We start from the raw sequence: 27933 nt of genomic DNA on the forward strand, positions 1-27933 counted from the left end.
GACGCGTGACAGGAGCGTGGGGGTCGGAGCGCCCCTCTGAGCTCTGCGTGTTTCCGCCTAAAAGCTAGAGAAGTCGGGATACCGAAGTGAGAGGCAGCACACCGGCCGGACTGGTTCGCACAGATACAAGTGATAATGTCTCCTCCGTGCATGTGCTCTCATAATTTCATTCCTTGAGACGCGTCATCTCAGAAAAGGACGACTGTTATTCCTCAGTGGTGAGTACACACACAGACACACACACACATACACAGCATCCTCAGGGCTTATTACACAGATGATAAAGGCATGGTGTGTGTGAGTGTGAGGGAGGATGAGTGAGGTACCAGTGCGCAGGATGTGGTTGGCCAGTGAATGATGAAACACTTCACACGGATGTCATGCAGCCTGGGCGGGAGACACAGGACACTAATGTATGCGCATTCCTCACAGAACAAACTGTGCCACACCGAGCCGCACCGAGCCACATGGCCCCGGTGAGCCTTGTTGGCTTGATTATTTTTATCCTTTTCTCCATCCGCATTTTCTCTTTGTATCCCGTCGGCCCGTTTACTGACTCGTCATTCCTGAGTCATGTGCAGACACACACACACAGAGAGGAGAAAAAAACCGCTCCTTGTCTTTACGCGCTCTCTCAGCCTCACATCCTCACCCTCAGACACATTCATGCATTCATATTCACGCATTAATCGCGGTGCCACTTCCATTACCGCCTCCATAATATCTGCAGTGAAGGTTACTGAGCATCAGCCTCCTTTTGGCTGCTCCATTCACTGGATTATGAAACGACGGCCTTTGCCTCATGCAAACCAGGCTAATCTGGAAGCGGTAAAGGAAATCTATTAATCACTTAATCCTCCGCTTGGTGAGAATGAGGGGAGGCATGTGGGGTTTCTGCAACATGCTCGCGCCCCTGATGCATTTTTATGAAAATATTTATGGTTGAATTATTGCGTAAAAATGAAAAGCAGGACGCCCGAGGATGCTGATTTGCAGACGAGGATGTTGCGCACCTTAACCCGCCTCAGGGCGCGCACTGTCCACACCCTTGAATCTTTTCCAGCGATATTTATAGTCACAGCAGGAGATATTAATGTGAATAAATGATGATCTTGTACAGGAAGATATTTTGCCTCCACCCTTGTGGTTAGGCAGCACGCGCATGTCTGCTCACATCCCCGTTTGTATTTTGGAAGTTGATACCCTTTTATATTTGAGGGCTTTCCCCATCCCATCCAGAGAGCTGCGGAGAAAAGGAGTGTTTGGGTTCCTATGCAAATGGACTCCTCCCTTCAATTATTCAGGAGGATGGAAACGTGATCGACCTGTCAGTGTCCACATCAGCGAGTCACTCCCTGACCTTTCTTTCTTTACTTCAGAACATTGACTTGTAATAAAAAGATCCTCATTCAGTGAGTGTGCTGCCTCAGCCAGACACGTGATCTCCATGTGAGTTATAACTCTGCGTCCCCGGATAAAGCAATAATTCTCTGGATGGACTTTTTCCCCACAGTCCGGCCAGGCCAGAGAAAAAGATCAGTGTCAGGTCAGAACAGGAAAAGTTCTGTTATAACAGGATGTCATAAACGTTTACACGAGATATTATCATGTTATAACAAAAAAGGTGTAACGTTATAACAAGATGAATAAGTAGGCTGTAATAATAACAAAAACGTGTCACAAAAAGTTTCACATTAAAAGAAGAGAAATAAGTATATTTTTTTTCTTTGTTGTTGTTAAAATGTAAATAATATCTTTTTATTACAAGAAACTTTTCTTTATATATCAAAAGTTTCTTGTAATAACATGAAAACATTTTGTTAAGACATCAAAACATTGTTATAAGAAGAAAGTTTTATTGTTGTATCCAGAAACTGATACTGATCAGTTTTGTTTTCCTGGCGTGGCATCAATAAGCTTCCGTACTCTCAGATCAGACTCAGATAACTCAGATAGGATGTGAGGTATTTTTCTATGAAATAAAAGTATGATTATAATCAGACAGAAACACCTCACACAGTTTGAGCTGTTGAGATAAATCCAGTCTTTTTAAAACAAGGTTAAAAGAAAGTCAGTTCTCGTCTCCATCTGCCAGAGTCAGCATGTTTTTGCTTATTCAAAGTTAATTCATGTTAAAACCAGTCAGACAGAAATGTATGAAGGGAAATTAGAGACTGACAGTCAAGACACAAAACTGTAATGCTGAGCAGCGACTTATCAAATGTGTCAAAGCTCTGACGCAACCTCGTCTATAATTTTCACTGCTGTTTTCTCGCTGTAATCTGTATATGTCCTCCTCTGTCCCACAGACTCTTGGTGATAATGAAGACATAGGCTAAACAACTTCCTGATCACTCAACCTGCACAAACTGTCTCAAACCTCAACGGGCACTTGAACCCTAACACCTTTAAACTCTCAGCTTTGCACAGCCAAGGTTCAGAAAGTGACTTTTTCCCAGACGCCGGCCCTGCCAACTTATAAAGACGTTCCACCCCTCGCCCTTGTTTGCTTTATCAAATGCCCAAAAACAGCAAGGCCGTCAAGAGAGAGCTTGACGATGATGTCACAGAGTCTGTCAAAGACCTGCTTTCCAACGAGGACGCCTGTGACGATTCCTTCAAGAAGACCTCGCTGATCGTCAACAACCATGAAGGGGAAGGGAAAGAGTGCGACGTGGAGGAAGGGGGCTCGGACGGAGAGGAGGAGGAACGCCCGGCCTGGAACAGCAAGCTCCAGTACATCCTGGCCCAGGTTGGCTTCTCTGTAGGCCTGGGCAACGTCTGGAGGTTCCCCTACCTGTGTCAGAAGAACGGAGGGGGTGAGTTACCGCCAGCAGCCGACAAATATAATGATGATGATGATAGTCATAAGAAATCATAATTCACTAACTTTAAAAAACAGAATCATTTGAGGGACTGTTCTTTACCTGTGAGGGGGGGGGGGGGTTACTGTCAGCCCTCACCACACTGAGGCTGACGAACATGTGCACATAGGAGTGGGGAAATATGGGAAAACATAATGATGATAGTCATAAGAAATCATCCTAACATTATCACTAACTTTAAAAAAGAGGCATTTAAGGGACTGCTTGTTATTTATTGGGGGGAAGGGGGTGGTGCAAAAAGGGGGAGGCATGTCAAATTATTTTTTTAAGCACTGGGGAGGAGCTTATAAATTTTATTTTTGGCTTAGGGAAGAAGCATCAGAAAACAAACAAACATCCAAATCTGAGCTTAAAACAGTGATGTTTCATCAAAATCACTTTATTCTACGTCTCGTTTGGCCAAAAAAATATAAACTGTTTTACCAACAAGAGTGGAAAAACTGAGGCTTTGTTCAACTCCAGGATTTTGTCTTCAACTTTTAACTGTCAAACACCGAAGGGTAAGTTTTAAAAATCTAAATTTGTCTATCATAGCCAAAAACTGTGAAAACTTAAATTATCGTTGGACTTTCAAATTTCCGACAATCCTTGGACACAACATGTGCAACAAACACTTCCGTCAGGGATGAACATAACCAAATTTGACCAAAAATAAACCATTTCTACGAAGTAACGAGTATGAACGACAAGAGTGAGAAACCAAGGCTTCCTTCAACTCCGGCATTTCTTCTTCGTCTTTAAACTTTAAAACATCAAAGGGTAAGTTTTAAAAGTCTAATGTATGGTGGCGGGAGAATCATGGATTTTCCACTAGTCACTCAGGGAGGCCCAAAGAAAATAAATAAATAAAGAACAGTCCCTTAAAAAACAAAATTTTCACAAATATATTAAGTTTATGAATGAATGAAACAAAATAAATCTTGAAGGATCAACAGAAACCACGGCCAAAACTGTGAAACTAAGACTCAGGTTGTAATTAAGCAGAAGTATCGTTACAGTGAGGACGGCAGTAGAAGAAACTTAAATGACTAAATCAGCAACATCAGAATCAACCCAGAGACGGGGCTCGACAATTACGGTTGCCAAAATGCCACTGGCAACCATTTCAAGAAATTGGCAACCAATTCTTGGCGTTAAGTTTCAATCAGTGGAACCACATCTTGACATATGAGAAAAAGGGACAGCAAAAAGCAAAAATAGCACCTCCCAAAAAAGGTACTTCTTTTGAATTTGTTGAATTAGTGATATTTCAGTTTTGCTGTTACAGTCAGAACAGGAACCACGCTGCACGCTGCCAAACTGAAAGTCGGGGATAGTTGAACTTTTAGCGGCAAATAGCAGCCAGAGAATCCCCGCAGCCAATCGTTAAACAGCGTCCTCTCTGTGACACGTTGACCAATGTTACACAGATGCCCTTCCCAGCTGAAACACATAAACACAACTCCCAGTCACAGAAAAATATAATTATAGTGGCGAGCCACACTTCGCAGCTGCGTGGTTTGTTTTCTGTGCAACCCGTCATTACAGAGATTCTTTTACGACACATTTTCACCATCAAGCTGACACATAACTGCATAACTACACTGCAGTGTCTTAATTACTCAGATTATGAGCTGATTTAAAATGGCAACCATGTTTTCAGTCTAGGCAACCAAAAGCAGATGCCTCATTGCCAGCTTGTCAGTGCTGAGCCCTGCACAGATCATTTCACATGACACTGACATGCCGACAGACTAAGAACGACACAATATGAAACCAGGGCCGGATGAAAATTTAGCATCAAAACAGGTAAACTACAGAGAGAGCATCAGGATCAGATATTTCAGAATAAATGCAACTGTACAGTCTGTCTGGTTTGTGAGAGTGTAGAGATCTGAGTCTGCGCGCATCTGTGTGTCTGTGTGTGTTGTATATGTTGTTACAGAGGACAAACGAGGACAGAATAAATTATGGATGTGATGCACTTCGACGGCCTTGTAGACAAACAGAGCCGGATTGCATCACTTTTTTTTTTTTTCCAGTCACACAAATGTGCCTGGAATTGGATTTCCATACTCTCAGTCAATGCAGTCTTCATGGTTTCATTTTTCACGCTTGTATGTCGGTCCAAATTTCACAGAATGATCATGTAGCTTTTATTATAACGTTGTGTTTACAGCTTGTGTGCAGGTCCTGTAACGTCTCAGCAGTGTTCAAGTGAATGCATGTCAAAATGTGTTAAGAAATATGATTGTAAGACAGATCATCCAGTCTCCTCCAAAAAGTCAAAATTTGTAATCAGGTTTCAGTTCTTGGACATTTAAAAGACTCCTCATGATTAGTCCTTTAACGCAGTGGTTCCCAACTGGTGGGAACCACTGCTGGTCCTAAAGTGGGTCACGGGTCCATTCTGAATGGACCACTGGTGACTTGGAAACGTTTCCAGCACATAGCTTTTATTTTGAAGTGTGGTTTCCTGCTGTAGAGTGACTGACTGACGGACAGCTACTTAACAGAGACAGCAAACTAGCTTGACGTCATGGCAAAAGTCAAGTATGACATTGAATATATTAAACTGTGCGAACCTTTAACCAATGACTCAGCAGAAGTCTGGACCCTGAGGCTGAACCAGCTGGAAACCAGCACATCTAGACTCCACATGAAGCACACAGACGCAGGTTTAATGTGCAGTGTGTTCAGTACTCTCTGTGGAAGTGTGTGTAAGACAGATGGGGAAACACAGTTCCTTCCTGTTTGGTACCTGTCTGTTAAAACCAGCCTGCTCAGTGACCTTCAGGGTCGACGGTCATGTGACCTCCTGTCAGTGTTCAATCTGCATCATTTGCATCAAACTCTGCTGTCAACATGTGGGACACCGTCCAGAGAGCAGCTCACGACTGTAGTCTAATAATAACAAGACTGAACCCTGCTGCGATCTAAACCACATTTCCCACAATGCCTTCAACTTCACTTGATTTAAAGTGCTCATCACCTGAAACGATCTCCTCGTGTTGTTGTGTCGCAATGAGGACTCGCTGCTGGGTTATTACTCTGACATGTGTGTGTGTGTGTGTGTGTGTGTGTGTGTCCTGAGAAGGTGAAGAGGTGCTGCACTTCCCACCTGCAGATTATGTCTCAAGAAAGCTGATTAAATGAACCCGTCTCAGACTGGCTGTCCAGACAGGATATAATCTCTCAATCCAAGTCATCATTAACAATGTGCGTGTGGGCTTCACTGAACCACAACAGCTACAGCTACAGCTCCTGTTACAGTCCAACTCCCGAAAAGTCAAGGAAAGAAAGGCAAACAAACCTTGGTAAAGAATTAAAAGGAATTCTCGCCTATTTCAACATCCGGATGCAGAATAAGTTGTTTAAAACTCATCTGTATAATCTGCTGCCTCTTAACATTTCCTTATCACATATGATATTATCATAGTTCACTCAGTAGTCTGTAAACATGCTGAGTGTGCGGTTTGCAGTCGTGCTGAACTATCATGATATTATCATCTACTGTATTACCTTATCATGATATTGTGTTGCAGGGGCGTAAATATAGACAGTGCAGGCAGTGCGGTTGCAGTGGGGCCCCGTGGGGTGCACAGTGGGATTCTTCTCTCACTATTAAACGCTAATGTAATAACATACAGTGAAAAATCTTGGAGAAAAAAGTCGATGAAATTGGCCCATTGAGAGAAGACGTTCAACATCTAGTCTTCATATCGTTAAAAATTACAGTTGGAGGAGAGGTGGGGTTGTGATGGTGGTGGGGGGGTCTGTGGTGGATGTGAGGTGTGATGGATGAAAGCGGGGTGACAGTTTGAGAGACTGAAGAGGCCTGGCTGTGTCTGTGCGTAACCACAGTGAATCATGTCCTTATGAGTTTGTTAATGTACTTCATTTGCGTAAGATCCATCTGTTAGTGTGTGTGTGTGTGTGTGTGTTCAGCTGTGATCACGACCTCTCTCTAACTCCTGTCATGTTTTCAGGTCTGTTTTAAACAGCTCTGGTCGCCCTGCTGTGTTCAACTGTAATTAGATTAAAAAGAGGCAGATCTGTGTGTGTGTGTGTGTGTGTGTTTTATCTTTTATCTACCCACTCCAGGAACCTGTGCGTATCGTGTCCCGTGTTCATACATGTGTACGTACGTCAGTGTCTTTCATCTTCTTACTACAGTTTATTTCCTTTTATGGCTGAATCTTTGTCGTGGGGCTGTTTGTGCTCTGAGTGCTGGATCCACTGATTGTTCTCATCATCACTTTATCCATCGTCTGCATTAATTGTTTCGTCTATGAAATGTCAGAAAGTAGTAAAAATTGTCAGATCAGTGACATCATATTCAGCAGAGAAAGAAAAACATTGGCCTCTGCCGCGCCAGATTTTTTAAGAAACAGAAAATGGTGCTCAACAGCTCACCTACATTTTTTTATTCTCCTCCATTCAATCATATATTAAGGTGAGCAGTATTTCAGGTTGTGTTGTTATAGTAATTTGTTCCTCATTGCTCATACTATAGTTATGCAAATCACCCACGCCCATTGTCGTTGTACATGTAGTACTGCTACAACACAGAGATGCCACTCGTATGGACAATGCCTCGACCGGATCAACCGCATATTTACTGTCAGTGATCTGTGTAATGAAAGTAAAGAGAGAGCTGGAAACTATTTTTAAGAAAAGATGAAATGCGCTCTCATCAGGCTGTTTGCTTTCTCAAAGTGCCATCAAAGTGTTCAAACGTCTAGCGGAGATTGTCGAGGCTTTTAGAAGACAATAGAAACCAGAGGGGTTTTTGATGCTCACTGATGTCAGAGCCTCTTCCCAGAACCAAGCGTGTACTCAGTGAACCAGAAATAGAGGTTTTAATATTAGAAACCAGTTAATATACAAACAAACCAAACAACAGAAGCACACATTTACTTCCCCGCCTGTGACCACTCCCATAACACCGAACCTGGGAGGGACAGCAGGACTCAGGATGTGAATGAACGTCCTGCCAGATGGAACAATAAACGCGGTTGAAGCAGGGATGAAACTTATCTTAAAAACAATACACCCATGGCGGAAGTTTTGACGCCGTCATCAATGACTCACTGCAAACATTACAGTACGTCCACCCGCCAATGTTAACATTTGATGTTGTGGTTCAGCCCATTGAAGGAAAGGAGGGGGAAATTTTAAAAAAGGGGATTTTTACGTCATCACTGTTGTCGGTTTGACTTCAAAAAGTGTGTTTTAAAGATTGTCTGTTTTTTCCACAGTGGTCGTGCACTTTTAAAATGATGCAACAGTTTCTAACAGATTTCCATGGCCTCTCAAAGCCTTCAGCACACACACACACCCACAGGAACCTCACGTGAGGAAAAAGAAAAACCTCCCACTGCAGCGTGTGTACCTTACATCGCCCTTTATCCAACAAGAAGATAAAAGCTGCATTATTTTACAATCTGGTGCCACTGATCACGTCTAACCACCGGCCATTTCTTCTCAACAAAGACTTTTAGTTACTCTCGTCCTCTGCCAGCCGTCATGTGCCCGGCAGTCTTACTCTTGACTGTCACAAGAGATGTGCCCCCCTGTGTTTTATCACACCACACTATTATAGCCTGTCTTAATGTTAGTCATTTGCCCTGAAACCTTAGTTCTAGAGAGGAATGTCGTCTCTGCAGAGCCTCAAAGTGATCCCACTGTAATTTAGATAATTTTAGACTTCAGTATATTTCCTGGTTTCCAGAATTATTTGATTGCACCACACACCAGGGGGGAGGCACTAGGTGGAGCACACAGATGCAGCTCAGCACATGAGTGTGTAGTAATTTCAGTGTGTGTGTGTGTGTGTGAGGGAGATTATGAGACAGATACTGTTAGAGAGCTTTTATGCAAATGTGTCACCATTGGGGGAACGTTATGTGGAAGTATAGTTAGAGTTTAGGAAGCTGCTGTGTGAGTTTGAATGTAGCGCGTGGCAGTCAGAGATGTGAGGGGGTGTGTGTGTGTGTGTGTGTGTGTGTGTGTGATGCCCATGTGCTCGTGGGCTGCATTCAGGAACTGAAATGGTGTCAGCTGCGGCTTGTAGCTGTCTGATGACACAGTTTCCCTTCTTTGCATGTGCTTCCTTTAACTCGCTCTCTGTGTGGTTTTGACTGACAGGAGCCTACCTGGTGCCCTATCTCATCTTGCTGATATTGATCGGCATCCCGCTGTTCTTCCTGGAGCTGGCGGTGGGGCAGCGGATCCGCAGGGGCAGCATCGGGGTGTGGAACTACATCAGCCCTCGGCTGGGGGGCATCGGCTTCGCCAGCTGTGTGGTGAGTGACAGTACAGTCAGGCTCCATCACACAGAAAGGGTTTTGCAGGGTGTAAAATGTGTGGCTTTTTTTTTTTAAAAAAAATTGAATGCCCCTTAAAAAACGCTTGCTGGACCTTTTTATTGTTGCCACCCAACTTTCATATTAAAGTATACCTTGAAACGGGTGTATTGCTGCAGCCCCACTGTGTGTTACGAAATTATACAAACTGTTTGTAACCTGAAACTATTTGTGGCGTCTCTGGTGTCAGTTATAAAGCTTTCTAAGGAAAAATGTGGTGAAACACAGGAAGTGATGTAATTCATGTTTCCAGCAGTGGCTTTAAGTCAGCAGCACAAATGAATGAAAAACATGATGATATTTATCTAAAGATGGCTGAAAAGGAATTTGTGGCTTCGTACTCAGAAAATAAAGACTCCTCTTGCAATAAGAAAAAGAGACGTCAGTGTACTGAACACATGTAGAACAATGTTTGTCACTATTCTGATGATTCAAACATCTTCATCACATCATTTGTGGTTTTGTGCGTCCAATCTTAACTCCCCTCTCTTCGCTGCAGGTATGCTTCTTCGTGGCTCTCTACTACAATGTCATCATCAGCTGGAGTCTCTTCTATTTCTCCCAGTCCTTCCAGCAGCCTCTGCCGTGGCACGAGTGTCCACTCGTCAAGAACAAGACCAGTACATGTGAGACACAGTCAGACATGTTAGGACCAGATTCACTCAGTACGATTACCTGCACAGTTGACCTATTACGTCACAGACCAAACAATGGACAAACAAGTTAGCTATGGTTAGCTAGCAGCTAACTGGTACCATGGTGGACAACTTTACAGCTCTGTACATTTGGTCCGTCCAAAAAGTCACAGCTCTGGATGTAGATTTCTCCATGTTGTTACCGGCTTCTTCTTCTCTTACACATTTAATGCTATTGGACTTCTGGGTCAAAGCCCGGGGCGGAAACTGTGGAGCATGCTCAGAGCGCCTCGGCCAGTTTGGGTCTGATTGACTGTATACATGCAGGAGTCACATGATCTGGATGTGTTAGTCCCACTGTGACAAATTCACTTTAGGACCATTTCACTCACACTAACATGTTTACAATAAATCAATTTTCTCTGATGTCATGTAAACATACTGAGTGACCAATCAGAAGGCTTTTATAACACTTTTCATCAGAGGTACACATGACATACAGACTGTAACTTCCTCCGTTTTGTGCGTAGACGTGGTGCCTGAGTGTGAGAAGAGCTCGGCCACCACCTACTACTGGTACCGCGAGGCCCTGAACATCTCTGACAGCATCTCTGAGGGCGGAGGACTCAACTGGAAGATGACCTTGTGCCTGCTGGCTGCCTGGTCCATGGTTTGCCTCGCCATGATCAAGGGGATCCAGTCGTCTGGGAAGGTAAAGAAGAGATTTGGTTCTCTGTTAGCATTTTTAGTTTTGGAGAAAAGATGTTCATGAGAGGAGGAGAACAGAGGGACAGGCTTACTGCAGCTGCCCTGCAATCCCAGCAGCTTGGCCTATATAACTGCTCCAGTATAACTCTTGTACCCTGCAAACTGTGAAACAGTGACAGAAACAAAAGGTCGTTTTCTCGCCCAGTTTTTTTTTTTTTTTTTAAATCCCCTCACACTTAATTAGCTCACTTTAAGGTAGAGGCTTACAGAGTGCTAACTGCACCGATGCCTGGTCTAAAGACGCTGCTGAATGACTACTGTAATGTGACTTGACAAATTTTTCTAATGATACAGTCTTAGATGTGACCCCGAGAGCTCATGTGATCCTGTGTGGGATTTCTGTCTTAATGTACTTTAGCTTAGCAAAGCTGACAGTAGCGTGACTAGCATCCGGAAGGATTAGCCCGCTGGGTAAATGTTGGCGTTTGCTTGAAAACTCACCCCGCTCCTCCTCTTTTCTTTTACAGGTGATCTTTATCATTGCACACCCTCTCATGTCATATGATAAGCATTAGCCGGGGCTCCTCCAAGGTCACGGTCGAGCTTAATTGGAAGAATGGTCGCACTTGTTAATCTTTCCAGAAAAAGCTTTGATGAGGAAGTCATTTGATTTTGGTATTATCCCCACCTCTTATCTCAGGTCTGGGCTCAGATACAACAAAGTATGCGGTCAAAATGAATATACTGTATTTCAGGGATCACATTTTTTTGGCTGCAGTGGAGTAAAGTCTTACAGAACTTAACTCAGTGAAATGAGTCTTTGTAATCGTGCCAACATCAGAGAGAATTAACACCCAGCTCTGCAGCTCCGTTAGGGCTTTTAAGCCTCTTTTAGCTCATTATTTTGGTTTTACAGCACATTTACTGTACGATTCAGTCTCAGCTGCATTCATCGACTAATGTAATGTTTCTACAACAAAGGCTCTGACAGACACACAATACACAACCTGTCCAGCACCAAACAGTGGAGACACAAAGTTAGCAGTGAGCTGGTGGAGACAGTGGAACATGGCTGCCAGATGTTTTTCTCAGGAGCTGGTGGAGACCAAAGCAGAGCTGAAAAGAGTGAACTCAAGTGAACTTTTTAAGCCAGTTGTGGTGGCTGAGTATCTGACAGCTTTTTAATGTTTTCTTGGCCAAAACAAAAGATGCAGCTGATGATATCAAGTGCTGCAGGGATGACGTGTTTTGTCAGACAACCAAGGGATCGTTACCTCACCATTTATTTAAAGGTTCCTCGGGGCTAACCAGGAAGTAAGCATCACACAAGATCATTTTCACAAATGAATGCCGTTTTTAGGGTTTTTGGAGCATAAATTCAATCACTAGAAGTAAAACACTAATGTTAGGCTATAAACAAATGACTACAGAGTTACATGACTCAGTGTTGCCACCACAATGAGGCTGTAAAGCCGTTTAGCCACTTGTTAGCAGCTGCCATTTTGAGACATGTAAAAGCTTCTGAATTCGCAGGATGAGTCTTTAAACATTTGAAACTGTTTTACAGAAAGAGAGAAAACAGGGATCTTGATTTAAAAATACTTTGATACTGATTTTTTCTCTTAACATATATTTTGAAAACAGCAAGAGATAGCTACATGATTGATTAACGCAGGGACACAGGATAAAAACTGGGAAAATGTTTTTTTCATGTCATGGGGACTCTAAACTTTGGGTCATAAAAATGTAGGTGAAAGGTATTTTGCAGAGACTAACAGGTCAGAGTGAACGGACCTCTCATTACACTGTAACTCTTTTGTAACGGAGTGGGAAAGACGTCCATCTCCGGCTAAATGAGTTTTCCCACCTTTGATCCAGGCTCTGTCCTCAGCTCAGGTCTTATCCAGGCAGCTGTCTGCTGTTTACTTGGCACCACCGAGCCCTCGTCTTTTGCGTCACGTTCACCACAACAGCAGCAGACAAAACAACAGAGGTGCTTTAATCTCAGAATGTGCCGTGATGGTTTTGCGGTAGGAGACAGTATCATTTCCCCCCCGACTGCTACATCCTGCTACCTGGCAAGAAATGTCACAGATAACCACAATCATTGTCACAATCTATCCTGACTGCCGCTCTGTCAGAGGAGCTAGATAATGTTCAAGTCCTTCACTGCCGTCGGAAAATACGATGAACTGCTAAAATAAAGATATACAGTGTTTATTTAATGTAAAAAAGAAATAATGGTTAATTTTTGTAAAGCTCCAAACAGAAGCAGCCGAGCTGCTGGTTAATTGTACAGTTTGAGCCAGATGGTCGTTCTCCAACTACCTGGTGTGTCTGGATGGCCTTTTCAGTTGGCCACAGTAGAAATGGGCCTGAACTTTCCCTCGCAGGGGCCGGCTGGAAAGTGTCTTTGAAGTTTAATCAGTGCTGTGCGGCACAAAAGAATATTAATGCCCTCTCTCCACACATGTTCACAAAAGCCTTTTCCAAGGAATATCCCTGCTGCCATCTGCATTTCTCTCCTGTTCAGTGTGTGTGGGTGGGCGTGAAAGGGATCAGGACGTTTTTGGTTGCCATGGTTATACGCGCTCTTTCGGCTTGGCTTGATTGTCAAGAGTGTGGCCAAAAAAAAAAGAAAAGAAAGAAAGAGAACGGGGAGGCACGATTGGCTCATGATGGGCAGAGAAGGGGTCTGTCATTTGGTAAAATTATAGTGAAATTAATCAAAAGTGTTTGAAAGTAGCTGAACAACATTCATAGTAACCAACTACTGTATATGCCAAATAATATAATGAATAATGTAATGTTTCAGATGTAAAATAACATTTAAATTACATCTTATTATTAAGGAGAGAAAGTGTGAAAACATATTTTTTAATGATTTGTAATTAATAATTAACTTTATTTTAATTTAGAAAAATAACATTGATTTTATCATCCCAGTAGGCTGCCAAAAGTTAAATTTATATTTGTGAAATTTATAATTTATATAAAAAACACGATACTTGACATCCGTGTATCGATGCGTATTACAACACAAAAATATTGCAATACGTTAATGTATGGATCGAATGATTAAGTTAACAATATTACCCTATCCACCTGGGTGTCTCCCCTCAAGGATGCTAACACGTCTGTCGTTCATCGTGTGAACACCTGTCCTGTAGAATCAGTTTATAAAGATAACGGCGCCGTTCTCAGAACATGACCTTTGGGAGAAGCACGTACTATCTGCCATGTCACAAAACCTTTCATAATACAAGTCTCCGTTTTGATAGAACATAGTAGTGAGATTACAAAGGAGCAGATATCTGCTTATCACACAAAATGTTTAGCTTTGTGCTGACCAAGGCCACGACGGTGCAGCGCTGGGAGGGTTTTATCAGAGAAGAAAAGCTGACAAGCTGCAGCTGTCAAAGCCTCAGAGAAGAAATGCACTTTGGTTCTGACATTTGACTTTATATTTAGGGATTTATGTTGGTTTCTGTGTCCATTTCCTTGGGTTTCACAATTAATGACCAACTTTGTATCTGTGATGTCGTCAAGAAATCAAGTTTAAAGCCTTTTCTTTGACAATGAAAAGGAAAAACTTTGTGGTTAGGGACTGTTCTTTGTTTATCAGAGGAGGGGGGTTGCTGGGGAATGACTTAATTGTCCCTTCTCAAAGCTACAGATATTTTTCCTTGAGCCTCCCTGAGTAACTGGTGGAAAATCCATGACCCTCCCTCCACCATAAGCTAGATTTGTATAACTTCCTGTTTGAAGTTTGAAAATTAAAAGTTGAAGATGAAATCCTGGAGTTGAAAAAAAGCCTTGATTTTTTACTCGTCTGATTAGTTCGTGCAAATGGTTTATTTTTGGACAAATTATAAATGTAGAATAAAGTGATTTTGATGATATTTTACTATTTAAAGCTCACATATTTTTTTTTTCTGACAGAAGCGTTCATCACACATGTGTCAAAGGACTGTTGGAAATTTGAAAATCCAACTATATATATATTTTTTACAGTTTCTGGCTGTGATTAATGGCACCATTTTGGCAATTTGTACATAAGACATGATTTTTAAAGACAACTTGCATGTTTTCTTTAACAATCTGGGGTAAAGTCAATATAAAATACAACAGTTTAAAGTTATATGCCCCGCCCCTCAGCCTAAATAAAAAACATAAGTCCCTCCCTAGGGCTTAAAAAATTATTTGACATGCCTCCCCCTTTCTTCACCATCCCTTCCACCTCATAGATAACGAACAGTCCCGTAGGCTACTACACAACAGGGAAGTCCCCAGTATGACTTCCTGTGGGGGTAGAAGCTGTTTAGGTTTAAAAACTGTCCATTATCAGAGAACAAGCTGGAGGACAAACATAAACTCCCGAGTACTGCAACAATCCCTCATGTGTCGGAGACTCACAGCTTGTTTTTGCCTCTGATCACGAAGAGAAAATCACCACACTCCCTGCCTGAACTTTCAGGTATCTGAATGAATCCTGCTTTAGGTTGAATCATCCTTTTCCCTGTAAGCCAATACGTAACACAGTCTCCCTCAGAGCTACATATGGACCACCATGTAGGAGACGCAGTGTCTCTGAATCACCAACTCTGCCTATGACTCAACCTTAAACCATCTCCCAGTGCTTGCACCCACACCCACTGCCAGTACAGTAAACCCACGTGTCACAGCGTAGCGGTTGAGTCAGGCCTCTCAGTCTTTAAGTACCTTCACCTAGTCTACACAGAGACGGAGGAAAAAAAAAAAGACGAGAGGCCCGCTGTCTAATTAGCAGGATAATTGGACAAAGGGTCTTATAAAGGCTCAGCAGCTACCAGCTCTGCCTGGAACCCTGCTGATGTCGCTTACACAACTTTCACGGTACATTAAGTCATCACCACTCATACATGCAATGTTATTACCTCAGATACATAAAGCAAAAGTTTAAAAAAAATGTGTCCAACTTTTAACAGAAATAAGAAACAAAAGAGAAAAAACTAAAGTTTACTTTCTCCTGTAATGAAATACCATCAACTTAAAAACTCTCTTTTCTAAACAATTTCATGATGAGTTATGACGAGTTCACACATGTATTTTCACAGTCAAGAAACACACACACACTTCTGACAGGAACTGAACAGCCGTTATTTTCTCTTCATCACCACATTTTTGAACGCGACTTAGTAATTTAGAAACTCAGGATAACTGGCACTGAGCGACACGTGATTCACATCAGAAGTGGTCGACTGAAGTCTGTACTGAAGAGGTACAACATAATCTGACTGATCTTGAAACTAGTTTATTGGCATCAGCGAAAAAACCCAAAACAACTGAATTTAAATGCAGCTTAGTTTGATTTTTTTCAACAGATTGTGTTTAACACATTTGTCCTTATTTTTAAAAGTTCACCTCTAATTACCGTTTCAATTATGCATCAGTTGCTTGTAATAGTTTCGTGTCTTCTAAGACTCAGAGGAGGCGTAAAATAAAATATGCAGTGTGACTTAATTGTGTGAGGTGAACACTTAATAAGAGCGAGCTCAAAGTCCAGGTCACACAGATTAAAATGAACTAGTTCATGTTCATAATTCACAATTTGAATTTTGAACTTAAATTCACTGTCACAAAAAAATTATTTAGTTTATGATCACATTTTCCATTGTTTTAAATAAACTGAATCTTGTGCTCATTAACTTGCAAATATTTCTAAGGACTGAACGGATGCTTTAACTCGATTTGTCATTTTAAAGTTGTTGCAGATGTCGCTGATGTGTGGACGTGCACAACTTGCACGTAAATGTGAGATTTTGTACAAATCTGAACTGATTTGTTCATAAAAGTCCTTCAAATAATATCCATATGAACTGGCTTCAGCAGTCGCTGAAGTCGCCATTAACACGCTCCGTTTGTGTGTTCATGCACAGCACTGAGTCGGATGGCAGAGGTTTGATGTCTTCTAACAGGTTGTTTTGTTTGCCTGCAGGTGATGTACTTCAGCTCCCTGTTCCCGTACGTCGTGTTGATTTGCTTCCTGGTTCGGGCTCTGCTCCTGAAGGGCTCTTTGGACGGGATTCGACACATGTTCACACCCAAGGTAATGCAGGTTTCATGCAAACGTTTCTCTAAACTGTGAAGGTACAAGTTCAGAGAGTCAAGGAAAAAGTCTCTGTGAGATACTCAGCCACAGGAGGGAGATCCTGATTGCAGGGCTCAAACAATTATTTTCTTTGTAGATTAATCTGCTGATTTTTTGGTCTATAAAAGGTCAGGAAAAAATTAAGGTGACACCTTCAAATGTCTTGTTTTGTTTAAACAGTCCAAAATCTAAAGATGTTCAGTTCACTGCCATTTATGACAAGAAAAAAGCATCAAACTTAACATTTGAAAAGCTGTAACAATAGATGTGACTGATTTCTGCTTGAGCAATAACTAAAATGATATATCGACTATCAGCGATCGATAAATTGTCTCAGCTCTGCTACATGTCGACACACTGCTGTTATTTCCTCTCCTTAATACTGAACATTAAGAGTGAACATCAAGCAGCTGCTGTTGAATCCACTCACTGTTTACAAAAAAAAAAAAGGTGTCTGAACTCAAAATTTAAATCTACGCTGTAATAGGCCGGCTCCTCGGCAGCAACAGGCCAATGGCACCTCGGGCTGTGGAATCATGTCGCCATGGAAACAGGAGTTACCGAGGCTTTATGTAACCAAGCAGCAGGAGAGGCTCGCTCACAGCACTCTGTCTGTCTCGTGTCTGCTCAGTGTCCTCGGCTGACATCTTACAGCTTCAAACATTGCATCCTGCCTCCATCTTCTGTGTACCTGCGGACATCAAAGTCCTGCTGCGTGTGTTTTGCTCTGCGCTCACAACAGTTTGAGACCTTTGTGATAGAAAACTGCACTGTGGAAACTGTCAGGATGCCAGGTGTCATCTGGTGAGAGGGTACACTGAGAGTCTGTCAAAGACAAACAGAAGAACATGTTACTGTTGTCAACTTTTAAATGAGGACCAAAATTTAAACTTTTAAAGTTTTGGCTTTACCTTTATTGTCACTAGAACATTTTTATCTTGGAGTCAGGTGAAGCCCAAAACACACAGGCTTAGCATAAAGCATATGTATATGTGAAACATGTTCAAAATCCCCCACACCAGCTCAAATAAAACATCCAGCCATTGTTGCCCCACCTACAGCCGAACAACTGTTGCTCAAAATTCAATATATCTAAGTTGGAAAAAGCAGCTTTTGACAACAGTGTTAATTTGTTTGGCAAATTTTAATTAATTTTTATCAAAGATGACACCAAGATTTCTGGCCTGGGCATCAAGGGTTTGGCGCCAGGGGCCCTAGGTGGTTTGCTATACCCCTGATGGAGTTGGAGGGGCCAATTAAAACCACCTCTGCCTTACTATCATTTAACTGAAGACAGTTTTTTGGCATCCAAGAGTTCACATCTTGGAGGCCGTCCAAGAGGGGCCCAACTGTGTTGTTACTGTTATCACCTGATTCTAATGGGAGGTAAAGCTGAGTATCGTCTGTATAGCAGTGTTAGGTGATGTTGTATTGCATGGAAGATGGAGCCTAAAGGGAGCAAAAAAAGAGCAAAGAAGATGGGTCCCAAGAGGGAGCCCTGGGGTGCACTACAGGTGATGGGAGTAGAGGAGGAGAACAGGCTTCCAGTTTGGACAGAGAACATTCCAACTGTAAGGACCAGACCATCGGAGGGCGCTACCCTGGGAATGGACCTGGCGCGCAAGATGGCTCAGGAGAACAGAATGGTCAACTATGTCAAGAGCTGAGCTAGTCTAAATGAATGAGCATGGCACATTTACCAGAGTCAAGAGACAGCAGATCATTAGATACTTTAAGTAGAGCTGACTCCGTGCTGTGGCGTGCCCTGAAACCTGGTCATGTGATATAGTGATAAAGTATTCAGTCAGTGTCATAAAATGTTGATCTTGTTTTAAAGAAATTCCTGTGTAAGAAAATAAGTGTTCACAGATTTGCAGATTTCTGTTTCCATCCTGAAAACAGTCACCTATATAAACAGATATGACCGTATTCTTTCAGTGACAATCCTAAATGTAGACTGTGTTTCCAAACTAAGCCGAACTCTGCCTGTGTTGTTTTTTAGTTGGAGATCATGTTGGAGGCCAAGGTGTGGCGAGAGGCGGCCACGCAGGTCTTCTTCGCCCTGGGCCTCGGCTTCGGCGGCGTCATCGCCTTCTCCAGCTACAACAAGCGGGACAACAACTGCCACTTCGATGCCGTCTTGGTGTCTTTTATCAACTTCTTCACCTCCGTGTTGGCCACCCTGGTGGTGTTCGCAGTGCTGGGCTTCAAAGCAAACATCATGAACAGCAAGTGTGTCGCACTGTGAGTAGCTTCGTCTCACATTCATGTATTTATAGACTGAAACTGCATTTCCTGCAGACCATCAAAGAGCTGATGTACAAGACGTTCAGGTGTGAATGTGACTCACAGTGAAATGGTGATTGTGGCTTTTTGAAAGGCGAAGCAGCTCTGTTTTTTTTTTTTGTTCTTTAGACACTGAAAAGCAGAAAAGGAAACAGTTTAGGGGAAACAGCTTAGGAAAAAAGCTCCTGCAGAGTGTGTTCCAATAATGTTTCAGACTTTTAGACAACTTAACAGTCTCTGTACGTGTTTTCTCTTTGGTATTTTAAAGTATGAAGGTCAACCCACCATTTGCTAAAGCTCGCCCCCAAAAAGTGATTACCCAATCATAACATAGCAGCCATAACTAGGCACAGCCACAGGTCTGTTAGTCAGCAATACTCTGCATCGAAGACTGGATTTTTAACTTTTCCAAAAACACAGCAACAAAAGTTGACTGTATTAAATGGTGTGTTTACCTGCCCAAACAGGAGCTGCAATTGTTCTGCTACTTAGCTGAAGAACTGTATAAAAGAAGATCGATGTAACCTTACCCATTAGAAACCCGGCATTTTGGCAGTCACCTTCTTGTTTTTTTTGGGCCAGAAGTGACTATATTTGGACAAGAGGTTGGATCATACTAAAAAAATTACACTATTAACATCCAACAACCTCAGTCTATGCTTAACACAGGTTACCAGCCTGACAGTGCCAGGTACCACTAAGGTATTAGGTAACGCTACCCATAAATAGCCTGTTTTCAAAATACACTTCTGTTTTCCCAGGAAATGTACCGTTTCCATACAGTCTCTTTCAAAATAAAAGCACTACGTCGGTACAACACCACCAACTGACGTTTTTTTCCTTCAACAACAAACGCACGGTGTTACGTTGAGCCAACACACACACAGGTGGTTGGGTTTAGGAAGAAAGAACAGGGTTTGGCTTTACAATCTTACAGGAAGGGAACACCGGCCTCCCAGGTGGAAGTAGGTGGTATTTGGTCATTTAACTATCAATAACTTGTCCTGTGTTTTTTTTTTTTGTTGTTGTTTTTTTTTTTTTTTAGGAACACCCACAAGATAGTGACGTTATTGGGGAATGGCATTGAAGAAAGCCTGATCCCCCACCACATCAACCTCACTCAGGTCAGCCAGGTCAGCACTGAAGACTACCACAAGATGATAGAGATCATCAGAGGGGTGAAGGAGGATGAGTTCGATGCGCTGGGACTGGAACCCTGCAGCATTGAGAACGAGCTCAATAAGGTATGTGCAAAAACTGAAAGTCCTGTAAGTAAAGAAGTCTTAGTTACTTCTTTACTTACATGAATATATCAACACTTCACAACACTGCATTCTGGTAAATTTTATGCACCAATTTATGGTGAAAATGTCCTAAATTTTGTCAAAATAAAAGTCCTGCTACTTTCATGGGGACAAATGCACATGTTGTACATATTAACAGGGACACGTCCCCTGCGTCCCCCTCAAAATCTACACCAATGGAAGAAACTATTCCTTTCACTACATTAAAACAGCGTCGTCATGTCTTACTCACCTCTCCACTGCTTCAACTTGACGACGTTAAGCAGCTCTTAAAATCCAACACTCTGTGTGTTTCACAATAAAAGCTTCCAGGGAAAGGGAGGGGATTGTTGCTGCTGAGCTGCTCACAGGATTTTAATGTGAAACAGACAAAACATGACAGACGATTTTTCATGATACCTACAAAACAGGGGAATTAGAAATAAAGGTTCATGAGGTCACCATCTCAAATAAAATTGGGGTTAAATAAAGTTCCTGGCCACTAATTTTTTTTACCTCCTCTTCTTCCTCCTGTCTCCCCATCAGGCGGTCCAAGGCACAGGCTTGGCCTTCATCGCCTTCACAGAGGCCATGACCCACTTCCCAGCCTCGCCCTTCTGGTCCGTCATGTTCTTCCTCATGCTGGTGAACCTCGGCCTTGGCAGCATGTTCGGCACCATCGAGGGCATCCTCACTCCACTGATAGACACTTTCAAAGTCCGCAAGGAATTTCTTACAGGTTAGAGAGACTTCTCAGTACCTCTCCTTTAAGTCATGCAAAGATCAGATGGACTCTGAAGAGCACACATTTGAAATCTTTCTGTGAAGAGAGATTTACTTTTTATACTTTTTATCAGATTTTTGAACCCTAGCCTGCAATTTGAAGGCATTTTGTAGAGTTCTGTAAAAGGACTGTGATCCCTGTGTGCCAACACATGTCATGAGTGCAGGATTTATGGAGGTGGTAATGGCAGGGAATCTTGCAGACTTGGGTGGATGCAGGGTTGCAAAATGTCCTGTGCAAACTTCTTGTATGTTTAGGTTACTTTAGTTTAATCCCTGGATGTCTGTAGAGTCTGAAGCAGCTCAAATGGACTCCTCAGCTTCTCCAAAGATTAATGCTTTGGTCTAATAACTATTTACACATTAGAAAATGAACAATGAAATGGCATAACAGTGAATCAAACTTCTCATCCATCTCCAGCACTGTGATGTCAGATAAATACCAACAGAAGGAGTTACAACCATAAACAGAAGCTTGTGTTGTGAGAAATGTGTATATCATAATGCAGCGTGTGGGCAGCTTCTTCCTGCTTCCACAGAAATTCCTTGAATAAAAAGCTGAGACAGTCTGACAGTCGTCCAACATACCTTTACTCTGCACTCAGAGACTAAAAAAGGATAACATTTCCAAACTGAGCTTTTCCCACAGAGAGAGGAGGAGATGAAAAGAAATATCTTAGAGAATGATCACAGAAAAGCTGAACCAAACTTGATTAATGATTTCTCAGTGGCGGCTGCACACTACAGTGAACAGATGTGGGCCATCCTGCTGCTCCTTTGACTCAAACTGCTTTAAATGGGTCCCGCTCCACTTACATATGATCCATTTAGCTCCGTTTATCTCGACTCTTCTTATACCAGTTTGAGTGTACACGGGGGGATAGTGGCAATAATTCATGGCGCAGGTTTGCTGTTCATAAAGCAGTGCCTTTTACGTATGAAAATAATGTGAGTTGAAACGATGTCAGTAAGTTCACCTCATGCATCTGTCAGCTCGTACAGTAACCGACTCTCTGCTCCTCTCCTGCAGTGGGCTGCTGCGTGTTGGCCTTCTCCATCGGTCTCCTGTTTGTTCAGCGCTCAGGGAACTACTTTGTGGCCATGTTCGACGACTACTCGGCTACTCTGCCTCTGCTCATAGTGGTCATACTGGAGAACGTGGCAGTCGCCTGGGTCTATGGGATTGACAAGTAAGTACAGGGTGGGAATCACCAGAGGATCCACGATATGATATTATCACGATAATGCTAAGGCGATTTTAAATATGTTGCGATACGCTGAGTATTGTGACAAAATATGTTCTGATTTATGACCTTTTTTCAACTGTAAATTTTGTCCCCAAAAGAAAACTGTTTCATCTAACATGATAAAGTTTTTAGTCTGTTCATCTCACTGCAGTCATTTTTTGCAGCAGCAGCAGCAGTAAAATGTGTGTAATGGACTAAAAAAGCAACTGATTAAATTATTCTAGTAGGCTACCTAAAGTTTAAATTGTATTTGTCATATTAATAATTTATATAATAAAAAAAAATTGATACTTGGCACTGTGTGACGATACGATACTGCCGCACAAAAATATAATACTTTGCTGTATCGATTTTTCCCCCCACCCCCTGGTGTCCACATGTAACCGACAGCTTTTCAAGGAATTTTAAAACTAAATTTAAGACTGATTTTTTCGGCAAATAATATCAAATGTAGTCCCGTGCAAAGGCAGTTTAAATCAAATCTGTTTAAATCAACTTCACCTTTTATAATTTGTGATTTAGTTTGATTATTTGGAAAATGAACCCTTCAGACACAGCAGCTTCATTTCTGCAGTTTAGATTTAAATATTTCAGTCAAACAATAATAAAAACCTAAAGTTATATATTTATATAGTCTGTAAATGTTAGTCTGTTCTCATGGCAGGTTTTGTTCCCTTATTTCCACATGCTGTGAGTGATTCCTGTGAGAACAAGCTGTCACTGACCGTGGTGACTTTAGGAGGTTAAAAACAAACCCTTTGTTTGCCAAATACTATATCTGGATCACTATTTTTGGAACCATATAAACAGCATGTAAAGGCCATCAGGTTTATGAAGCACTTATATCATGAGACCATTGTGAATTCTTTACCACAAAGTTATGATCTCACCTCCCGTGGCGTCGCTCTCTTTTCTCTCAGGTTCTTTGAAGACCTGAAGGACATGCTGGGCTTTACGCCGTACCGCTTCTACTACTACATGTGGAAGTACATCACACCCATCCTGCTGCTGGTCCTCCTGTGCGCCAGCTTCATCCAGATGACCATGACGCCGCCCAGCTACAGTGCCTGGATACAGGAAGAGGTGAGTCAACGTCTCCGGCTCGTCTCCCCTGGGACGAAGGTTCAATGGGGGTGGAAGTTCTCCCAAACCTGGAACAAGTAAAAAGCAAATTAAAGAGTTCAAAGTAAACGAGGCAGGAGCTGAAAAAGAGGGGAAAGGCAAAGGTTTTACATGTTTAGGCGCTCTTAAACTCTGAGACAATCAACAGGATGTGCAGTCCACCACAGAGACATTCAAGCACCTGTTTGATCACATCAAGAGAAAACCAGTCGTTTTAAAAGCTTCAAGGACAAATGGGACAAAGTGTCCCTGAATGGACTCCTTAATTTGTCCAGTGAGACCAACACACCTCAGCTCACTAAAGCAGCTAATTAGTTTCACCTGCAGCTGAACTGACTCAGGGACATGGATTTACCTGACCTGAGTGAGCAGTGATTGGTCATCATTTTGTCTGAAATGCAGACTCTTAATGCATTTAAGCAGATCTCAGGGATGACGTGAATAAACTGATCAGGACATGAACTGTGACACAGCCTGGACGGCTTCTAAAGGAAAAACCTGAGCCAGTGTTTCTGTCAGTGAAAGCAGGGGTAGGAAGAAATCTCCTCTCCCCTCTCTGTCTTAAGCCCCCCCAGATGACCACAGGCATGCACATGCTTCATACAGTATCCCAGTGTTTCTGTACATTGGTTTATTATTTTTTTATTGTAGAGCAACCAGCACATTCGCCTCTCCTCACCCGCTCTCTTTGTTTATCAGACCACAAATGAGACAAGCATTAGCTGCTAGCCACCTCACGCTCCCTCGGCCTCGCTCACCACCACTGTAGGAGAGCAGGCAGCAGATCCTGGGAGAGATCTTCGGTCGGCTGCTGTAGCAGATGACGTTTGGCCTTTGCAAACCCCCCAGTGCCGGGTCTAACCTGTGTAATGGCAGCAACAGAAAGTTTGCTGATCCACCGGAAGGTCGGGGCTGTCTGGTGCCCCCAAGCTGGGGTTTGCATTGGCTGCATACAGGTTGCTACTCGCTCACCTCCCAGCAAGGTGGTCTGTGGCGGCGGAGAGTGAGGTGGAGGACACGCTGTGGTTCGAGGCTCTTGCTAACGTTATGTGGCGAGGTGGAGGTGAAAGGCTATAAAGCCAATACTGTTACCAAGAAAAGGGCTCGACAACGCCACCCTGGGAATTTCACCCAGGGAATTACTTCTTCAATACAAGACACACAGGTTCATTTACTCAAAGGGGCATGAGACGTGGTTCCAAGTTTAAAAAAAAAAGACTTTTTATTAAATCATTTTTCTTTTAAAAAACGTTCACACAGGGAGGGGGAAAGAACCTAATCAGGGCTGAGGCCTAGTGAGTGGACAAGAACTAGTGAAGGGGAAGGATCCACCAAAAAAAAAGAGAAACCAACTTAAATCACCAGGCACACGTGGCAGACACACTCAGTGAAGCAACCCACTCCCAGGAACACAGCGGACAAGACGGAAGGATGGATACCACCACCAAACACCAGCACCGCCACCACCGGCCTCCAGCAACTGAAAAGGAGAATGATAACAAATTAGTGGGGTTGCAATGAAACAAACAAAATCAATAAATCAATTTAACAAAAATTGTAATTAATGGGCAGATCACAAGTCTAAACTTAACAAAATGTAACAACTAATAACTGCCCAAATGAAATACTCAAATACAGACAAAGCAAAAAAAGAAATTAAGGCTAAATAAAGAAAACAAACCCCAAACAATTATCCAGTTACATATACAAAATCTCTCAAATTAACCTAATTAACAAATAAATTATACAAACAAACAAAATCAGGTTCAACCCAAACAATATAAAAATAAACAAGCTAATAGAATGTAACCCACACTCTCACACACTCATTCACTCAAAATGCGGGGGACCAAACCCCGGTTAAAAATAATGTCTCAGCCCGCGACGGGCGGACGAGCAACCGTCCTGCTCCGGACGTGAAACAGAGCAACAGTGCCTATGGCGGAAGCAGAGCTGCGGAGCGGCTTACAGTGCCGCAGCGTGCCACCGTGCCGTGAGGACAAGCAGCAGCAGAGACAAACGGCAGACGTGATGGAGGCAAGCCGGAGACACAACAGGAGACAAAGCAGCAGCGGAGACAAAGCAGCAGCGGCGACAAAACAGCAGCGGCCCGATAAGCTGGTTACAGTTAGCACCTAACCAAGAAAAATGCTATTAGCATGGCTAAATACACTGAACATGATGCGGTGCATGCTACAATACACATAACATACCTTTTCAGCAGCGCGGGCACACACACACTCACACGAGAGGAGGGAGGGGGAGAGAGGGCTCCATGCAGCCACCAGCGTTTACCTGCGACCACACTAGCATTAGCCACCTGATAGCATCAACTATACTACAAAGAGAGGACACTTACCACAGCCAACAAACGCAGCAGCGCATACAGGGGGGCCAGAGCAGCACACAGGCAGTCGCCCTACAACACAACACCAATGCCTTAAGCACGTGGGCAAACAAACGACCAGCGAGGTGAAGCAGGGTGCAGACATACCTGTCGGACCAGACGACCTCCGACCCGGAGGTGACGCAGAGGCGACGATAGGCGCGCAAAGGAAGAACCAGTGGGAGGACTGCCGCTTTTATACCGGCCCACCTCATTAGCGGCCCAGCGGCGCACATTGTAAACAATGACAATAAGCACCTCTATGCTGCTACAGTTAGCTAGATGAACATGAAGCTGTGAGCCTTTAGCTCCTGTTACGAGAAGGCTAAACTATTAGCAACATTTTCTCTTCATCTCTGAAACACTTCACTGAGATTGAGACATATTTTGTTTCATTTATTGTCAGACTGTTTGATCAGTCCGTCTTTCTTTTTTGGGTTGCTTAGTGGTGCAGACAGTTGTTGCCGATGCTGAAGTAGCAACTTTCTCTGCAGGATTCTCTGACATTAAATCAGCCATTCATCATCTGAACAGCCAATAGGAACATCCCTCCCTCTGAAAGACCTGTGATTGGACAAAGTTTCCAGTCACAGACTAGATTTACTAAAGCCTGAAAACAGAACCAAGAAACAAAAAAGTAACATTTCATCCTCTGACACCAGTTACCAACTTGCTGTTTGTCTCCTGTCTGTCCTCCAGGCCAAAGAGCAGAGCTTGCGTTTCCCTGCGTGGGGCATCGTGGTCTGCATCTCCCTGGTGGTGGTGGCCATCTTGCCAGTGCCCATTGTCTTTGCCCTGCGCTACTTCAACATCATCGACGAGAACACTACCGGCATCTCTACAGTCTCCTACAAGAAGGGCCGCATCATCAAGGAGACCGCCCGGCCGGGCGAGGACGACGACACCAGCCTGATCCAAGGCAAGTCGCCCAGCGAGGCGCCCTCGCCGATGCCTGGCAACAGCATCTACCGCAAGCAGAGCGGCAGCGGTGGCCCTGATGCAGACACCGCACCCAATGGCCGTTACGGTATCGGTTACTTGATGGCCGACATGCCGGACATGCCCGAGTCGGACTTATAGACTGACTTTAGTAAGCCCTGCCCGGCCGTCCCGGCTGGCCACTCCTCCCCTCCACCCCTCTGCGTGCGTTTAGTTGGCCGTATCATACATGTATATTTCAATTGTACTGTATATTCTTTGTAGATATCGTAGCTGCTCTCTTATTTGTCGTCTCTGAACCTTACATGACTGTCCACCTTTAAAAAAATAAGGTGTGGGAATAAATGTCATCCTCGTCTTACCCTTCACCCATTCGCTTGGCTGCGTCCCAAACTCATCTCTGGCCCCCGCTCCCTTCCTTTGCTGCCTCCTCCTTGTAGATGCTGCAGGAGACTATGTGTGTAAGCAATAAGGTGGACGCTCCACCAGGCCTACTTGAACAAGAATCTGCAAAGAGGAGTCTGCAGAGGAGCGAGTTGAGGGGTCAGGAGGTCACCTTGGGACCGCACCTGTGTCTGTGGGCTGTGTAAATCAAGCCAGCTTCAAGTCCTGCTGTAAAAAATGGTCATGTACATTATGATCCCAAACTGCTGGCCAACAAGTCGTGAGTGTAGTAGCAGTTTAGCCGCTCTGGGAGGCGTAACGATGCAAGACGCAGCAGGTCCTTCCTGCTGAAAGTTCAGGTCAACCCAGTTCAAACAGCGAGAGGATGGCCTTTGAAAACCACTCCCATGATTGTTTGAGACTAAAGTGTGCCTAAGTAATTTATATTTGTTTATAGAATACATGATGGACGTTGTATATTTAAGGTATTCTGTAAATATAATATAAATATTATAAATATATTTATCTTGATAGTTTGGATATCAGAACACCATGTTTTTAAGGTTCAGAAGTACTTCAAATCCTTAACCTTTGTGTCTTTGTTTTTTACTAATGTGCTGTCAATGTTTGTGAGGACCAAGTCCTCCCTGTAAATATTTTTTTTTTCCATGAAATGGCTTCAAATGCATCTTTTTTTCCCCGTCAAAATTAAAGATCAAATATGGCCCATACCCTGAAACTCGTGTGATTTTTTGTCTTACAAATTTTAGGTGGTTGCCAAAACACGTCACTATGGGA

The 27933-nt window shown here is 43.1% G+C and overlaps 2 protein-coding genes across 11 annotated transcripts; one reads left to right on the plus strand and one right to left on the minus strand.

Moving 5' to 3' along the window:
* The first annotated feature begins 61 nt into the window (after window positions 1-61).
* Window positions 62-27874, plus strand: slc6a15 (solute carrier family 6 member 15). Its single transcript, XM_033634628.2, has 12 exons — window positions 62-218; window positions 2310-2819; window positions 9015-9172; window positions 9732-9858; window positions 10398-10579; window positions 16553-16663; window positions 18708-18949; window positions 20037-20235; window positions 20821-21013; window positions 22088-22247; window positions 23225-23387; window positions 26512-27874. Exons 2-12 carry the CDS (start codon window positions 2519-2521, stop codon window positions 26890-26892), a joined length of 2217 nt encoding a protein of 738 aa, XP_033490519.1. The 5' UTR covers window positions 62-218; window positions 2310-2518; the 3' UTR covers window positions 26893-27874.
* LOC144463436 (uncharacterized) lies at window positions 15853-26030 on the minus strand. Of its 10 annotated transcripts, none has more exons than XR_013491572.1 (8): window positions 25786-25921; window positions 25640-25721; window positions 24789-25561; window positions 23195-23455; window positions 20791-22232; window positions 20528-20694; window positions 19056-19123; window positions 15853-17530 (listed from the first exon to the last, which is right to left on the minus strand). XR_013491572.1 is itself a non-coding variant. In XM_078167637.1 (5 exons), the coding sequence occupies exons 1-4, from the start codon at window positions 26025-26027 to the stop codon at window positions 23429-23431; spliced, it is 312 nt and encodes a 103-aa protein (XP_078023763.1). In that variant the 5' UTR covers window positions 26028-26030; the 3' UTR covers window positions 21627-22232; window positions 23195-23428. The 10 variants fall into 10 exon arrangements, 1 of the variants encoding a protein (XP_078023763.1); XR_013491570.1 differs by lacking the exon at window positions 15853-17530 and having other exon boundaries at window positions 19109-19123; window positions 25786-25845; window positions 25921-25935; XR_013491576.1 differs by lacking the exon at window positions 15853-17530 and having other exon boundaries at window positions 19109-19123; window positions 24789-24906; window positions 25396-25561; window positions 25786-25893.
* Window positions 27875-27933: the final 59 nt, after the last annotated feature.

This window comes from Epinephelus lanceolatus, chromosome 5 (assembly GCF_041903045.1).
Source record: "Epinephelus lanceolatus isolate andai-2023 chromosome 5, ASM4190304v1, whole genome shotgun sequence".
Classification (NCBI taxonomy): domain Eukaryota; kingdom Metazoa; phylum Chordata; class Actinopteri; order Perciformes; family Serranidae; genus Epinephelus; species Epinephelus lanceolatus.

Bases quoted from the DNA above. Each gene is read 5' to 3' on its own strand.
- slc6a15 (XM_033634628.2), top strand. From the start codon at position 2,519: ATGCCCAAAAACAGCAAGGCCGTCAAGAGAGAGCTTGACGATGATGTC. The intron at 9,859-10,397 runs GTGAGACACAGT...TTTTGTGCGTAG, and splicing joins CAAGAACAAGACCAGTACAT to ACGTGGTGCCTGAGTGTGAG. The intron at 18,950-20,036 runs GTGAGTAGCTTC...TTTTTTTTTTAG, and splicing joins AACAGCAAGTGTGTCGCACT to GAACACCCACAAGATAGTGA.
- LOC144463436 (XM_078167637.1), bottom strand. From the start codon at position 26,027: ATGAGGTGGGCCGGTATAAAAGCGGCAGTCCTCCCACTGGTTCTTCCT. The intron at 24,907-25,785 runs GTAAGTGTCCTC...TCTCCTTTTCAG, and splicing joins TGCTGCGTTTGTTGGCTGTG to TTGCTGGAGGCCGGTGGTGG. The intron at 23,456-24,788 runs GTGATTTAAGTT...TACTTGTTCCAG, and splicing joins GTGTCTGCCACGTGTGCCTG to GTTTGGGAGAACTTCCACCC.